The sequence below is a fragment of the Egretta garzetta genome, unplaced genomic scaffold (assembly GCF_000687185.1).
Source record: "Egretta garzetta isolate BGI_Z169 unplaced genomic scaffold, ASM68718v1 scaffold415, whole genome shotgun sequence".
In the NCBI taxonomy this organism is placed as follows: domain Eukaryota; kingdom Metazoa; phylum Chordata; class Aves; order Pelecaniformes; family Ardeidae; genus Egretta; species Egretta garzetta.
Window position 1 is genome coordinate 2,712,496 of NW_009259686.1, and position 16,889 is coordinate 2,729,384.

Sequence of the window (16,889 nt, forward strand, 5' to 3'; positions counted from 1 at the left end):
CTTCCTCTTCCTTTGTCCCTATGTTTCCCCCCACATCCAATAAAGGATGCAGATTCTCCTTAGCCCTCCTTTTGTTGCTAATGTATTTATAGAATCTTCTTTTATTGGCTTTTATGGCAGTAGCCAGCTTAAGTTTTAGTTGGGCTTTGGCCCTTCTAATTTTCTCCCTGCGTAACCTCATGACATCCTGGTAGTCCTTCTGAGTTGCCTGCCCCTTCTTCCAAAGGTCATAGACTCTCCTTTTTTTCCTGACTTCCAGCCAAAGGTCTCTGTTCAGATAAGCTGGTCTTCTTCCCCGCCAGCTTATCTTTTGGCACACAGGGACGGTCTGCTCCTGTGCCTTTAAGATTTCTTTCTTGAAGAATGTCCAGACTTCTTGGGCTCCTTTACCCTTCAGGACTGCCTCCCAAGGGACTCTGTCAACCAGTCTCATAAACAGGCCAAAGTCTGCCCTCCAGAAGTCTGAGGTGGCAGTTCTGCTGACCCCCCTCCTTCTCCAAGAATCAAAAACTCTATCATTTCACAATCACTATGCCCAAGACAGCCTCCAACCACCACATCACCCAAAAGTCCTTCTCTGTTCACAAACAGGTCCAACAGGGGAGCTTCCCTAGTTGGCTCACTCACCAGCTGTGTCAGGAAGTTCTCTTCCACACACTCCAGGAACCTCCTAGACTGTTTCTTCTCTGCTGTATTGTATTTCCAACAGACATCTGGTAAGTTGAAGTCCCCCACAAGAACAAAGGCTAGCAACTGCAACACTTCTCCCAGCTGTTTAAAGAATATTTCACCTGCCTCTTCATCCTGGTTGAATGGTCTATAGCAGACTCCCACTGTGATATCTGCCTTGTTGGCCTTTTCCCTGATTCTTACTCATAAACACTCAACCCTATTGTCACCATCATAAGTTCTAGATAGTCAAAACACTCCCTAAAATATAGGGCTACCCCACTCCCTCTCCTTCCTTGCCTATCCCTTCTGAAGAGTTTACCAAGAGGTGGTCAAGATCAACAACAGCATTGCAAGCCTGGATTTCAGGAGAGCATGTTTCAGCTTGTTCAGAGATCTTCTTCACATAATCTCATGGGAGACTGGCCTGGAAGGCAAAGGAGACCAGGAGAGATGGCTGATCTCCCAGGACAACCTCTGAGAGAAGCACAAGGTAGGTCCACTCTCATGTGCAGGTCAAGCAAGTATGGCACAAAGCTGCTGTTGCTGAATAGGAAACTCTTGACCGAGCTCAAATTCAAATGGGAAGTAAAACTAATGTGGAATTGGGATGAGCTACATAGAAATAATATAAATACATTGCTTGAGCATGCAGAGATAGATGTTACAAAAGTCAAAGCTTAGCTGGAGTTGAAAATTGTGAGGGATGTGAAGAAGGACTTCTATAGGTACATTTGTAGCAAAAAGGAAAACTAAGAAAAATACAGATTCATTGCTCAGTAGGAGAGAAGACCTAGTGACAAGGACTCAGAACAGGTTAAGGTACTCAATGACTTCTTCATTTTGTTTTTTACTGGTAAGATTTACCCTCAAGACTCCCAAGTCCCTGAGCCTAGTGACTAAAGCTCTACCCACAGTAAAGAAATAGAGTTAGGAACCACTTAAACAAATTGAAGATACATGAGTCCATGTGAGCAGAAAGGTTGAATTTCAGGGTGGGGAATGAGCTGACCAACATCATGGTGAAGTCACTGCCTGCCATTTCTCAGTGTTCATAGTGACTGGAGGGTATTTCTGATGATTCAAAAATGGAAAATGTCACACATGTCTCCAAGAAGGGCAATCAGCTTACCCTCAGTTTCTGGGAAGTCTGTGGAGCAAATCATCCTGGAAGCTGTGTCCAGGCACATAAAGAACAAGAAGGTGTTTGGGAACACTCAACACGGATTTACTAGGCCAAACTTTGCCTAATCAACCTGGTTGTTTTCTGTGATGAGCTGACTAGCTTTGTGCGCTTGTGAAGAGCACTGGGTGTTGTTAACTTTGCTTTTAGGAAGGTTTTTGATACAGTTTCCCATTGTTTTCTTATAGCCAAATTGGTCAGATATGGTTTGGATAGGTAAAGAATATAATGGGTGGAAACTTGGCTGCGCTGCTGAGCTGAGAGGGTTGTGATCAGTGGTACAAAGTCCAGCTGGCAGCTGGTTACTAGGGATGTCCCTGAAGGATCAGTACTGGTGCCAATACTGATTAATGTCTTTGTTCGTAACGTGGACAATAGCACAGAGTGTGCTGTCTGCAAGTTCACAGAGTTTACCAGATCTGGGAGGAGTGATCAATCATCCAAATTACCAATAAAATGTTGGACTGAATCAGATCCAGAAGAGACTCAACAAGATGTTGTTCAAAATACCCACCCAAATTTTACTCTTATTGGTAACATGCTTTTTGCATATTCTTTTTTTTTTTTTTTTTAACAGGCTATGTATCTGCTTTCTGTTGAATATACCCAAGCCCCAATATTTCCCCTGAAACTGTGTCAAAAGCTGTGCACAAGTCAAGAGAAACCCATTTACAGTACTAAATAATTAGTTGTAGTACCACCAGGGATGTTAAGTTAGACTCTCTAAGCTCTAATACCCCAAATCCTCACTCCTTTTTAAAGATGGATACTACCTACTACTACCTATAGTATTTTCCTAGCCCTCAATGGGCTGATTCTCAGTGACACTCATTAGAGGTTCTCCACAGGTCATTAGTTACCTACCGCCATCTTGGATACCCTCAGTTGCCCCAGGGCATGTAGGGTCAAAATATATACCACATCCTATGGGAGTCCTGTGTGTCTCTGGAGGAGCCACTGGAAGCAAGGCAGGATACCGTAGGACACCATGAGTTTTCAAAAATTATATGCTTTTAATATAACCAAGAACTCTTAGCCATCCTTTGTGCTGAGTTGTCTGTAATAATCTAGTGTGTTCTGCACACACATTAGAAGTAAGATGAAGGTAGTGGTGAGTAAAGGAACTTCAACTTAAAAAAATTTGAAGTGTTTCACTGATCACTCTTTACTAGGATCTGTATAATGATTTTGACTAATATCAGTGCCCATAGGAGGTAAATATTGAGCTTTTCTGTTTCAGCTGTTAATGGGAATTTAAAATTCAGTCATATAGAATGCAAGTCACTTTGCAAAAAAACCCGTGACTGATGAATGTGGCGAAATATACAAATGAGAAAGTCAGGAAAGTAAAAATCTGGTTTTAGATCACACCCAAGCAGGCAAATAACTGAAAGCTGAAGACTGTGCCAGTTTTGCCAGTTTTCTCTCAGTCATGACATTTTCATATTTAAGAACATGTACAGAAGTTTTAGCACCATAATGTAGCAGAAGTCCCTACGGTTAAAGGAGAAAGGGAGAATAACAAATATGTAAGTAATCGCGTAGATATCTTCATTGTCTCAATATGAATTATTTGACCATAGGTTAACTAGGGGTGGATGAGCTGTCACACCAGAACACCTGAGATGCATGCAAACCATCTAACCCACACACCTACAAAGAAAGTGAGACTCAAGCAACAGGGGTGGATGAACTGTCACACCAGAACACCTGAGATGATGGTTTGCATGCAAACCATCTAATCCACACACCTACAAAGAAAGTGAGACTCAAGCAAATCCATATTCCCTCCTTGAATTCTGTCTTTCATATAAGACAAATGTTGTGTGTAATGTAATATTTCATATAGGTATCAAATGTGACATTTATAATAAGATCTGGTGCCAAGGATCCAATTTCACATGCTGTAGCTTCAAGGGCCATATGCTTATTCTGTCAAGAATCAAACCTGTAGGCTATTGTGACTAAGAAAACATTGTCCCTCAGCTATTCAGGGACTGTATTTGGGGTCCAAACCCCTACATAGCAGAAAGAGCTGTGGAAGGAAGGCAATAAAATATATTTATAAGAAATATAACAAGGGAAATAAAGACATATAAACATGTTTATGTATACTATCACAAAGTACCATGCTCTTAATTAATTAGTGTGACCTCAACCAATAAAATACAGGAAATGCACAGTTAAGTATTATGTTCTGGTTTTACTCCATTATGACCAAAAATTATGTAGCTTTGTTTTTGAATTTCCTGGTATAAGTCACTTCTCAATATCTAAATGTGGATACCTTCTAGTGCCCAATTACACTGTAATTCTTTTTAGACTATGTCAAAAGAAAAAAAAATAAAGCCAGCCTTTGTTTTAAAGAAGGGTTATGTGATGTACTTCAGCAACAAGTTGACTGGGTGGGTAATACAGATTCAACCCTCTGTGCCTGGCAGGCAGGTGGAGTCTGTATGCTAAGTTTAATTCTCTCTGTCTTTGCACTGCGTTGAGGTCATCTGCTCTTGAAGATCTTAGCAATGCAGGGATGCTGTCCCCTAATCTGTCAACATTTGCCCAGCTGTTATAATAACTGACACATACAGATTTTATTTTCTTCATGTTGTGTTTTTGTATATCTTCATTAATAATTCAAAAAATGTGTTGTCCAGTGGAAGGGAAGAACTGAGTTGCCCAGTGGAGCTTTGCTTTTTGGCATGCTGAGAATGCAGTAAAGCTAACCGTTGAGGTCCAAGAACTTATAAAAGAAGAAGGCAAAAGACAAAAGCCAAAAGGCAAAAGGAACACAAAAAAAGCCAAGGGCAAAGGGAAGGAGAAAGAAAAAAAAGGGGGGGGCGGAAAGAAACAGAAAATGAAGAAAAAAGCAAGGAGAAAAGAAGGCATGACTGTAGTAAGGTTGGGATGGACCTGCAGAGAAAAGTATAACCAAATCCTGTGACATATAAATGACAGCAAACCCATCTGGCTCTGGCTACATAACCTCTGGCTATGTAGATTTTTTCACTATCAATGTCTAACTTAGATATTGTAGATAAGAGATTATGGAACAAGTTTAGAAACAAGGACCTACATCACACAATGATGTTTGCATATCACTGTGTCAGTTACGCCAACAGTGTCTTGTATCAGGGGGTAGATGAGCATTGAATATGGCCTATTGACAGGCTGCCGTGAGGAAGATGATGGACAGAATTCTTTGGGTTTTTCTTTGGGTTAAAATATGAAGAGGTGAATTGTACAAATCAGCCTTCTCCCACAAGCCTGCAGGGATGCAGCATATCCACTGCACTTGTACAGTTCCTGGGGCTGGTGAATAAGAGGAAAAAGGCATATAGCTTTTCCCTGATAACAGGCTGTCCTCATGGAAGGACTCCTCCTGTATTCTGCAAAGACTTGAAGGTCTGGGAGTAAGAATGTGTTCTCTCCTTTGCATCTTTTTTGCACACTGGAGCATCTGGATAGAATCCACACATTGTAGCCATCAGTGTACTCATCTGCAGATTTTAATGAGTATTGTTGCAATACTTATTAAAAGAAATGTTTTGAATCACTTATAGCATGAAAAGCCCCATCACTGATCATTAATGGCACCCAAATAAAAGAAGTTCTTTGTGATATGGGGACTGTTGAGGCAAACTGCAAGGAAGCTGACTTGCCATGTTGCAGGAGCTACTCTTCCAAGCAGTTTTGCTACAGAGGACATTGCTGTGTGAGGCTCTGGTTATTTACGTGCTTTCAGCCTTGACACCTATTCCAGCTTGCCCTTGTCTTGCTGCCTCCATCTCCAGTCAGAGGTCGATGCCCCTGCCTTTGATGCAACTGCACATGCAATTGCTTCTTAACCTAATTTTGTTTTAAGTGTATGTTTTCCTTGGGCTTCAACCTTTTTTGACAGAGATCTGGAATGGATCAACATATATAGTGATGCACCTCTACACTTATGCAGACTGGGGACCTAAAGAGGTTGTTGTTTCATAATGCTCATTTCACTAGAGATGTTCTGATTTTTCTTATTTTACAACAGCTCCAGAGCACCACTGGATGAAGAGATAGGCTAACCAGTGTTCTGAGACATACAAACAGTTCTTCCAGAGGTAATTCTCATGCCAATGCAACTTGTTGGCATATGTTAAGGTTGAGTTTTTCCCAGGTTAAACCAGCAGGGAGCTTTTGTTCGGCTTTCCTGCTATAATCAAGGAGACTTAAAAAATCTGTTCAATTCTCAGTTCCTCATGGACTAGAAAGACGGGGTTCAGTCTGAAAGTATTATATGTATGTGTTGTCTACTTCACTGATTTTCCCCTCCCTCAAAATAATGAAGTTCTCAAAATTAGTAGACATTTTCCAGGAAATATGAAAAATCTTTTAATTTTTTAGATATTTTTTGGGGCAGAGAAAATATTTCTTACCCTTGAGGTAAGACATTGTATTCTGGAGTTAATGCAGTTGCACAGATCATGTCTGACTGTTACTTAAAAACAAACAAGCAAACAATAAACCAAAACTCCCACCCTCATGTTGTGCCATTAAGTCCAAAGCCCTCTTATGAAAATAGGGAAGTGCATCATACGATAGCAGCAAAAGCAGAAGGAACACTTTCTGCAGAAAAAAATGCACTCAGTTCCTCTACTGAAGTGAATGAATTTAGAGTGAGCATCAACTAGCAAGCTTAACTGATACACATGCTTAAGCCACATCTGAATAACAAGGATGCTCAGTCAATTTGTAACCTGCATTGTTTCAAAAAATCAGAGGTTTAAACAGTTAATGAAGAGAGAATGTTTATTCAATATAACTTTATAAATAATGAATAATTTTTAAATGCCTTTCTACTATAGAGCATATAATTTCTTTTTTATTTTTTTACTAGCAAAAAGCTAAAATTTTCTAGTTTGGGACTTCTTTCATTATTTATTTATAACTGCTCCACTGCAATATTGACTAATAAGGGGTCAGAAGTTAATCATGCAGATGAGCTATTTGTGGTAGAGCTATACAGAATATCAGAAAATTTGACAATACTCAGAAAAACCCAAAACAAAAAACAGTTGTAAATAGAGATCCCTGGTGCCTTAACAAATGTCAGGGGCTTTTCAAAAGCTAAGGTCCTCAGAGGGAATGTGTGCATCTCTCTAAGTCATCTACCTCAGAAATAACTGTGCTCCAGGTCCTCAGTGGAAACTAGAGAAATAGCACAGTATTTTTTTCTACCTATACATCATATACAAATAGAATTGATCCCAGGCATGAAGCAGTGGATTAAAAATGGGTTTTTTAGAATATGTTTTAATACTAATTTTTAACCTTAAAGTGGGATTTTATTCCAGTAGATCACCAGGTAAAAATTAAGTAAGTTTAGAAAGAGAAGTTATTAAAATCATTTATATTACTTCTTTAGCAACCCAGTACCAGTTTGTGGTTGTTAAGGCAAAATTCATCCTTGTGCAGAAGATCAGGGAAAGGCTTATGCCTTACATTAGAAGAATCCATAGTCTGCCCCTTTCAAGGTTCTGAGATGGATGTAAGTAATGCATAATGCTCATAACGGTTCACCTCAAATAGATGTTTTCCACTCCAGGGCTGAATTTTTTCCACTAAATACTAATTTGCTTGCTTGTAGAGATCCATCTATATTGAGGTTTTTATATGCTGGCACTAGATCCATCAGTGAAGGAAGAGTTGGTATGTGAACTATTACAGGAGCTTGACCCCTACAAATCAACGGGCCCTGAAAATATCCACCTGAGGGTGGCAAGAGAGCTGGCTGATGTCATTGAGAGACCGTTCACCATAATCTTTTAGAAGTCATGGAGATTGGGGGACATCCCAGAAGACTGGGACAAGGCTAATGTCGCCCCCATCTACAAGAAGGGCTTAAAGGAGGATACAGGAAATTACAGGCCCACCAGTGTTCAGCCCCTGGGAAAGTTATGGAACAAATCCTCCTGGGAGCTATCACAAGTCAAATGAAGCACGTGATTGGGAAAAGCCAGCACAGATTCACCCAGGGCAAATCTGCTTGACAAACCTGACCACCTTCTACGACAAAGTAACCTGCTCGGTTGATGTGGGGCAAGCAGGGGACATTGTCTACTGGGATTTCTCCAAGACTTTTGATACGGTTTCCCACAGCCTCCTTCTACAGAAACTGATGTGTCTAGACAAGTGGTCTGTGTGGTGGGTAGGGAACAGGCTGACAGGCTGTACCCAGAGGGTAGTGGTAAATAGCTGCTTTTCAAAATGGCGACCTGTCACAAGTGGAGTCCCCCAGGGACTGATTTTGGGTCCAACTCTCTTTAATAACTTCATAAGGGACCTGGATGATGGGATCAGGTGTACCCCTGATGAATTTTGCCAATGATAGCAAACTGAGTGGGGAAGTGGACACTTCAGAAAGGAGAGCCACCCTGCAGGAAGACCTAGATAGGCTGGAAGAGTGGGCTAACAAGAACCTTATGAAGTTCAACAAGGACAAATATAAGGTCTTGCACCTGGGAAAACATAATCCAGGAGTGCAGCACAGGCTGGGTTTCCAAGAGTGCAACACAAGGCTGGGTTCTACCCAGCTGGAGAGCAGCTTTGTAGAAAGGGACCTGGGGGTCCTGGTGGCCAACAAGCTCAACATGAGTGAACAGTGTGCTGCTGCAGCAAAGAAAGCCAACAGGATGCTGGGTTGCATCAACAAGGGCATCACCAGCAGAGATAAAGATTACCCCACTCTACTCCGTGCTCAACAGGCCACACCTGGCATACTGTGTTCAGTTTTGTTCCCCACTATACAAAAAAGATGCGGGCAGGCTGGAGGGCATCCAGAGAAGGGCCACCAAGATGACCAAAGGACTGGGAAGCATGTTATATGAGGACAGGTTGAGAGAACTGGGTTTGTGCAGCCTTGAGAAAGGAAGGCTTAGGGGAGACCTTATCACCACGTTCCGCTATTTAAAGGGTGGCTACAAAGAAGATGGAGACTCCCTTTTCACAAGGATTCACATGAAAAAGACAAGGGGTAATGCGTACGAGTTAATCCTGAGAAGATCCCAACTGAACACAAGAGGAAAATTTTTCACAGTGAGAGCAATCAGCCATTGGAATAATCTGGCCAGGGAAGTTGTGGATTCCCCAACCTTGGCCACTTTTAAGATTCAGCTGGACAGGGTTCTGGGCTACCTTGTCCAGACCATGCTTTTGCAAAGAAAGGTTGGCCCAGATGATCCTTGAGGTCCCTTCCAACCTGGTATTCTGTGATTCTATGATTCTATCATCTTCCATGCTTTTAGAAAGATATATTTTCATATGCTTTCCCTGAAAAGCAGAAATGCGTGTTCAAAAATGAGAATATTTTGAAAGTGACTTTGTGCCTCCAGCTGGAGGAGCATTTCAGGAAAGAATTGGAACAGAACTTACTCCAGGCTCTAATGGGACTAACAACATTTTCACATGCATTATTGTCAGTACCTTTCAGGTAAATAAGGGATCAGATTTACTCCCCTTCAGGGATACACTGTGTATTTACATCATTATGGGTCAGCTGGTCTGAACTCATAAACAGTTTACAATTTCACAGATTGTTTAAGCTTCCTCATTTCCAGTATTCAGATTTTTGTGTTACATCTTGGCTTCTTCAGCTGAGAGGCATTTAAACAAGAGTCCAAACACTGTCTTTTGCTGAGGCTTCCTCAACAAACAATTGGGGTGCAACCCTTCTCTTTATTCTCTCTACCTTTTTGTCATGCATAGCAAAGTTCTCATCCAGTTGCCCACTACATGGAACTAGTTTTAAGCTCAGCTGCAGCCTTTCCCAAACTACTTGGGCCTTTCACCATCCAGAAGTCCATGAAACATGTAAATGACCTACTCACAGAAGGCAGATCATGGTCAGGGCCAACATAAAAAAAGAGGTTTAAGCAAAGCTAAGGGAGCAGGTAGAAATGGAACCGGAAGACAGTTTCTGACAATTCAGCCAATGAGCAGTATCTTGTTAAGTTGCTGTGACTCCACTGCATTTGAGCAGATTCCCATAATTCCTCTAAACAGACTAGTAAATCATAGCTTCATCTTACCCCCAACACTTGGCATCCTAGAAGACTCCTGATGACTACTGGATTTGTTGCGGTTCTGATTTTTCCTTTTATTGTTGGCTGCTCGAACAGAACGGAAAAGCACTTCACTTGCCTTGAAGAACGCAACCATGAATGGTTGCTTTGACTGAGGTCCGTGTCTTCCAATCAGGCCAGCAGATTTAACATTGATACTTCGACCTATAAAGTAATGGAAATTGTCAGTTAAGAGGTGAATTTCTGCCTCTCCTGGAGCCATGGTGGGAGTTCAACTGCCACGCTGACTGAAGAATGGCAAGGATTTTGCCCATAATCCTGAATTTATGTGATTAAGCATCCTAACCACATTTTGTTGAACGGAACTTAAAAGACAAAATACTGAACAATTTACAAAAGTTTCAACTGCTTTAGAGGTAGTCTGTCACTGCCTAAAGTCGCGGTCTCTGTGCGCTATACATCTTACTCATTACTCAGATATTTTAATTCAGTCTCATGTACACATGTATAGAACTGAAAAATAAATGAAGCCCATTAAATTCTATAGGCTACCAAAAGGATAATGTAATGCAGTCATCTAATTTTTGGATCACTTGAGTGTCAGCTGTAGAACCTTATATCCCCAAAGTAAATCAGTAGCAAGGAGAAGTGTAGATAATAAATATACTTGTGCTTTAAAAATAAATATTATGCAGTGTTACTCAAACTGATGTTCATTCACTAGTAAAGGTAGGAAGGCATTCAGTCGTTTAAGAGAACAGAGTTTGAAATATGTACATTATTGACTCTGGTGCTGTTCCCAGGGGATGTGCATATTTCTTTAAAATATTTGTTCAGTCAGGACTGTGTGGTAACCTCACTATATTATAGGATCTAAACCTCAGTAAAAGAAAAGAAAGCAAAACGAGTCACTGAAACTGCATCAGTGACATTTTAGCAAATAAACCCTTGCTCTTAACAGAATTTATTTTGGCAGCATAAACACTTTTGTGCGTACGTGTATTATGCAGAACCCTTCAACCGTCAGAAAATGAGACAGTGTCATGTGAAGCTGTGCAGCTGTGCTGGGTGGGGGACACAGAGGTCCTTTAAATGGGAAGGTATGGGCATAAGCACCAGCACCGTGTGCGCTGCGCGGCATCGGGGCGCCTGGGGATTCTTCTAAACCGACTGGAAAAGTTTGCTACGCGGGCAAGGAAGGAGCATCTGCCTCACAAACATGTAATGCTGTTAACTCAGTCATCCTGAAAAAGAACTTGCAAATAAGCATAGGAGTAAACCTTATAGAAATAAGCATATAGGTTTCCTTTTCAAACACAAACTTACAGTGGCTCTATGCCAGAGTCTATATTTCTTAGAAAAACTCTATCACTGGCGTAAATGAAAGAGGCAGTTTGATTTGTGGTTAAAGTAGTTTCCATTCTACTTCCACTGTAACAAATGTATTAATTCAGCTCAGACTTCCTCCTTCTGGCAGCCCTTTTGCAGTAAAAAGAGAAATTAGAAGTTCCAGCCAAATACCATACCTTGAACTGACCCACTTCAATACATAAACACTTTTACAACATGTTTATTCAGGTGTAGCACTTTAAATTGGTTTAAGATGTTTCCAGTGACAGAGAGCCCAGCAAAGGCAAGAGAAGAACTGAGAAAGTTAGCAGTTATAGAGCAGAGTAATTGGCAACATATTCTGAACAATTTTGATAATTACTTTTTTGACTGCAAGGGAAAAATATATTTGTTGAAGCTTCTGATTTCATTTTAAATGGCTTTTTAGTCTTGTGTTTCTTTAATTCTTCTTTTCATGTGTTTGAATTACTATTAAATAATCCAGTAACATTAATTTCTATATGTTCCAATCTTCTGTTGCGAGTCAGATATGAAAAACTGTACAGACTATTCTCTATTCATTGCAACATGGACAGACTAACCTCTTACCACAAAGTTCCAAGTTTCCCCTCATTTCTAGAGGGAATATTTTTACTATTTTTCTTTATTTTTTGTTCCAATGACTTTCAGAATTTTAATTTTATCTGTAAAAGATTAATACCTTACTGGTGGACATTTTAAGAATACTACTAGATTTATATACTGAGGGCTGTAAAGATGTGTGGAGGTTTTCTGAATTTAAATCAAGGTTCTCTGAATTTACAATGGTGGATATTGTGTGCGAAGCAAAATGTCCTTCAAACCAATGTGAACTCCCTTTAAAACAACTTTTAATATTACTAGGCTTCCTCTGGGTTTCCTTTAGACTTCAGCAATGAGATGGCTATTAAGATTCCACAAGTTAAGGCTTATTTGGTTATTCAGGGTATAGAGATATACTATAAAAAATTAGTCCTGTAACCCACAGCCTTTTTACACACAGAAACAGTTTATGTGACTTTATTCCTTTATTTGCTTGATCTTTTAAGCAGCCAGCCTGAATTTTTAGGACTTGTTTGTTCAATTCATGAATGGTGCATGCACTGGATCTGCTTCTGGTGCAGTCAATGGGAAAACTTTTATTGACTTCTGTGGGTTCATCGTTAAACTTTTCTCTCTCGGTTTATCATATACCTTAGCTTAACTGCAACTTTCAGAAGATGAAGCAATCAAAATATACACTGCCCTTGAGACACTATATTTCTTCAGAGGAGGGTCTCTGAACTATTTAGTTTGGAAATTCAAATCACATATGTTGTCTCCATTTTAGGTTGCTTCTGTGCAGAAGAAAGTTTGCATTTACAGAACTTCTATTATCCTACATGAAAAAAAAAAGTGTGTGTGAGATGTTCTTCAGCCTAAGACCACAAAGCTTTGCCCCTTCCTGAATAGGAGGTATTCCAAAGTATCCTGCCTCCGAAATGCATCAAACTTTCTGCCACAGCAGTTGCTCCATCTGTGTGCTATGGTCCTCACCTTTGCCCATAGTGAGGATCTCAGAGTACAGTAAGAAAAAACTTACGCTACCCTGAACTGGCCTTTGTAGCAAGAAGCATTCATGGACTTCATTTTTAGCAAGTGGGTTTAGTTTATAATTTCTTGTAAGCATTTAGAAAACGCTCAGCTTCCATGACAACTGAAAATCCAGGTGTCTCCAGCATGCAGTTGTTCCGTACTATGCTATTAGAGCAATATTTTCTAAAATAAGTTGAATGATTCAGGTTGACCTCCTTAATTACACCTTCCCTTGGCGCTTCACCCACATGAAACTGGTAAAACCAAAACAGCAAGGTGCCTCTCTCTGCTTCTCTTGAGCATCTCTGAACAGGAACTGAATGCGGTCAAGCATTCTGAAAAATGGGTTTGGTTTTATACTTCCACTGTATCTTTAATTCTGAGTCGTTCAAAGACTTTTCTTCAGACTTTAGCAGAAAGGGAGAAGAAACTGCGAGAAATCAGCAGTCAGCTAGAGCCCGCTCCACTGAACCTAACCACTGCAGTTGCCCCTACACCTAGAAAAAACAAATAAGCAGAACAGATGGACTTCCTCTGCAGGGACAGACCAGAGCCTTTGTACTCCTCACATTCTGGCATGCGGTTCTCAGTCCTGCTATGATAATTTATTATCTCTTCTCCATATTGACAGGTATATTTGGAGTCTAAGACTTATACAAAGCATTGTGTTTCAAATCTGCTGAAGTCCTTAGTCCTTATTCGTATCATTTTGAGTCTTTGGCAAGATGTATTTGTTTGACTTGGCATTTGAACTTACTTTTGGCTTTTATTCTATTTGATAGTAAAGTGCCCTTAGCAGTTTGCATAAAAGGTTGTATGGAAGTGCGGTTTGACTGACTGAACTGAATGAATATTATTTGCCTTTTCACGTTCTGTCCCCTTATAATACAGGAATCACTGCTACAAAAATAACTGCTAAGTTCAGTTTATAAAAAGGTCTACCTCGACAATCCTGGCAATTTTTTTTTTTTTTTACCCACAGAGTAGGAATAGCACTCAGGATCATAACTGCGGAGCTATTTGCTGTGTCACTCTGTCCATTTTTCTGCAGTGCAATGCAGTCATATCATACAATTCTTCTCATGAACTGATCAAGTTCCATCTTAAAAGTTCATTTTTTCCCCCAGCTGCTCCAAATGGAAATGCAAGAACCCTTCAAGCATTCAATAACAATCTGTCTCACAGTCCTGACCTGGAGACATCGCCTTGTTTCTCACGACATTCAGAAAGCTGACTTCTGCGATTGCCAGTGTGGATGCCAATGACAGTGGTAAGATTTGTGACTTGGCTGTCTCTCCTCAGGCAGTATATATTTTATGTAAGGCATTGCAAGAGCTTTCAGCCATTATGCATCTTGGCCAGATTTACGCTGGCAACACAGGACAATGAGTGTTTCCAAGAGCCATTATTTTGTCCTGAGTCATCGAACTGCAGCAAACCACTCATTTTGTTACGAAAAACAAGCACTTATTTACTTTCAAAAGTGTTCAACAAGCCACAAAACACATTTTAGAGATTAACCACTACTGCTAGGTCACAGTAATTATTTTGGTAATGATTTTATGTATTTGTAGATAGAAACGAAAACTTTAGTGATGCTGAGGATTTGTTTCTGGTTTGCTGAAAAAAAAATTCTAATACCACACCTATGATTTCCTCCTCATGGGTAGTGATTTCTGAAATGAGGATTAGAAAAGACCCTTTGGATAAAGACCCTGAGTATATAAGGTCCAATAACATCTAATGTCTGAGCAAAAACTGTCCTGAGGTTCTGAGTCTGAAAGCTCACAAAGTAGTTTTCAAAATCAGATATAAAATTGTGTGGTTTCTTATGCCTGAGTAGTGCTCTTGAGAGCAACAGGACTTCACAGAAACAAAAGAATTAAGGTAGAGTTAATGAGCTTAAATGAAGGCTTACTAAAAAAAAGAAGAGAAAACCTAACAACACAAATGTGATGGTCCCTCACGCGACATCCTCAACACTCTAACTCCAAAGCATTTTGTACTGTCTCTGTTGTACCATCTGCATAAACTCTTATGTGAACTTTTCCTTTGGTGGACACGTTTATCTCTATCAAAATAAAATATGCTTTTGAAACAAGCTTCATGTGTTTTATTCACTCTTCTGCTCCCTAGAGGCTTTAAGGAACTCTGAAAAATGGGTGGTCTTGGATGGTCTGCTCCACATTTCCTAGGCTTCACAGCTTTAGTCAAAAATAAAGATTCAGCTTTTGGTTTTAAAATCTTACATTTTGTTGGTTTTATTCAGTTCAGCTGAAGGAATTTTGCATGTCTTTTTGTGTTAATTTTGGTATTCACAAAGCTCTTGAAAAAAGCACTTGGGAACATGTTAGGAACCATGGTGGGCTGTATAATGTGGCAGTATCATGCATGCTTACGCAAAAAAATCAGATGTAATCATACAAAAATACACTTGGTAAGTACTTGATTTATCCTTTCAATTTAATGTACTTAAACTGTGAATGGTTTGAGGGAGTCCTAGGGCTTTTCTGCACAGTTAAAAATGTGTTCAGGAAGACAATAAAAGAAGGAGAGATTAGATTAATTGGTCATCCACCAAAGAATAGAATGGATAAAAGCCTTCTGAATGAAACAAAACACAAATGCCATTATTTCTAAAATACTGGTGTTGAGAAGCAGATGTATCCATCATGTGTCTGGGGAGCAGGGCAGAGGGGAAGTTGCACACCTGTACAGCCAGTGATATGAACCAGTATGCAGTGGTGGTAGAAGGAGCAGGAGCCCATCTCACCTCTCTGACCCTCCTGCTTAAAGTAAGTGTGCCCTAACTAACAAAGGGTATGTTCACATCACTTGTGACAAGCAGATACAAGAAAATTCTGGCTGTATTTCTGACCCAGCTGGAAACAGGGGTTACACCTATCTGAGTAAATTAAAGAGTGCCCAGGAGCACTCCCAGCCGCTGGAGCTGGATCATCCGCTATGCTCAGGGTGGGAGGGTGCTCCTGGTGCACTTACATCCTATGCCAACTCCACCACAGAGTCCCTGGCACCCCAAGGCAGTGCTGCAGGGACCTCTCCCAGGGGGGCAGCTGCCATGGGGTCACCCTGTTTTGGAGACTGAGAGAGTGATCCCTCTGGCTCATTTCACACCACAGTATTCCTGAGCGTGTTTAATTTACTAGTATAACTTTGGCCAAAGTCAGCTCTGAACCAGAACTCATGTAGCTGTACTTCGGCGGTGCTTGAGCCCAAGCTAATAAAACCTGCTGAGGGGCAGGATATATTAGCTCGGGTTCAGTGCTGTGCTAACATGGCTATATGGCTTCCAGATGGCTCAGAATTTAGGCAGAGCTATTGCCTGCCAAAGTCCATATATATATATCAATATAAATATATATATCCTAAATTCCCCCACTGTAAGGACACTAATGAAGGTGAACACTGTCCTGATACTTTCCCTTGTAAATACCAGATCCACCAAGAAACTTAAATGTAACGACCCAGCAGCATCCTCCAGAGTACCTGACGGCTACCGTGGTCATGTAAGTTAGGTGCCAAGGTTGACTGGGGGCAACCTCAGGACGAGACTGATAACATTCAGTGTTGTAAAGGTGACGCCAAGGCCAATGTAAAGTATGCACCCAACTAGCTGAAGAAGCCAGAGTGCTGCCACAGGTTGCTACGGGTTGAAATCAAGCCAGCAACCCTCTGTGACACAGAGAATATGGCCATGCCGCCTCTCTGAAGGCTTCTTAGGCAAAAGGGACCTTGGAAGGCCCAGGCTGAAAGGAGGAGAGGCTAAAAAAGAGAGAATGTGTCTCTTAATGTCTCCCCCATCATCACTGGAGAAGGACCTCACCAACCTTTCCTGCAGATTTTAGGATTAGGAGCCAAACTCCCTTCCAGGAGACATGTCAGAGTGTACCCAAATATGTGCTGGAGAGAGAATCGGCCTTCCCCAGGCTTCACTTGGATCAAGAAACCTATTTCTTTCAAGTTTCCCTTAGTTCTGATGCAAAAAAAATACCTGAAGTAAGAGTCAGAGTTGGGGA

General features: G+C 40.7%; 1 protein-coding gene across 2 annotated transcripts in view; it reads right to left on the reverse strand.

The window, feature by feature from the left end:
* The window catches only part of BMP5 (bone morphogenetic protein 5), a 58,914-nt gene that overhangs the window by 9,145 nt on the left and 32,880 nt on the right, over nucleotides 1-16,889 (reverse strand). For both annotated transcript variants that reach the window (XM_035894166.1, XM_009638785.2), the window contains exon 4: nucleotides 9,916-10,113. In XM_035894166.1, coding sequence (XP_035750059.1) covers nucleotides 9,916-10,113 — 198 coding nt within the window. The remainder of the gene's footprint in view (nucleotides 1-9,915; nucleotides 10,114-16,889) is intronic.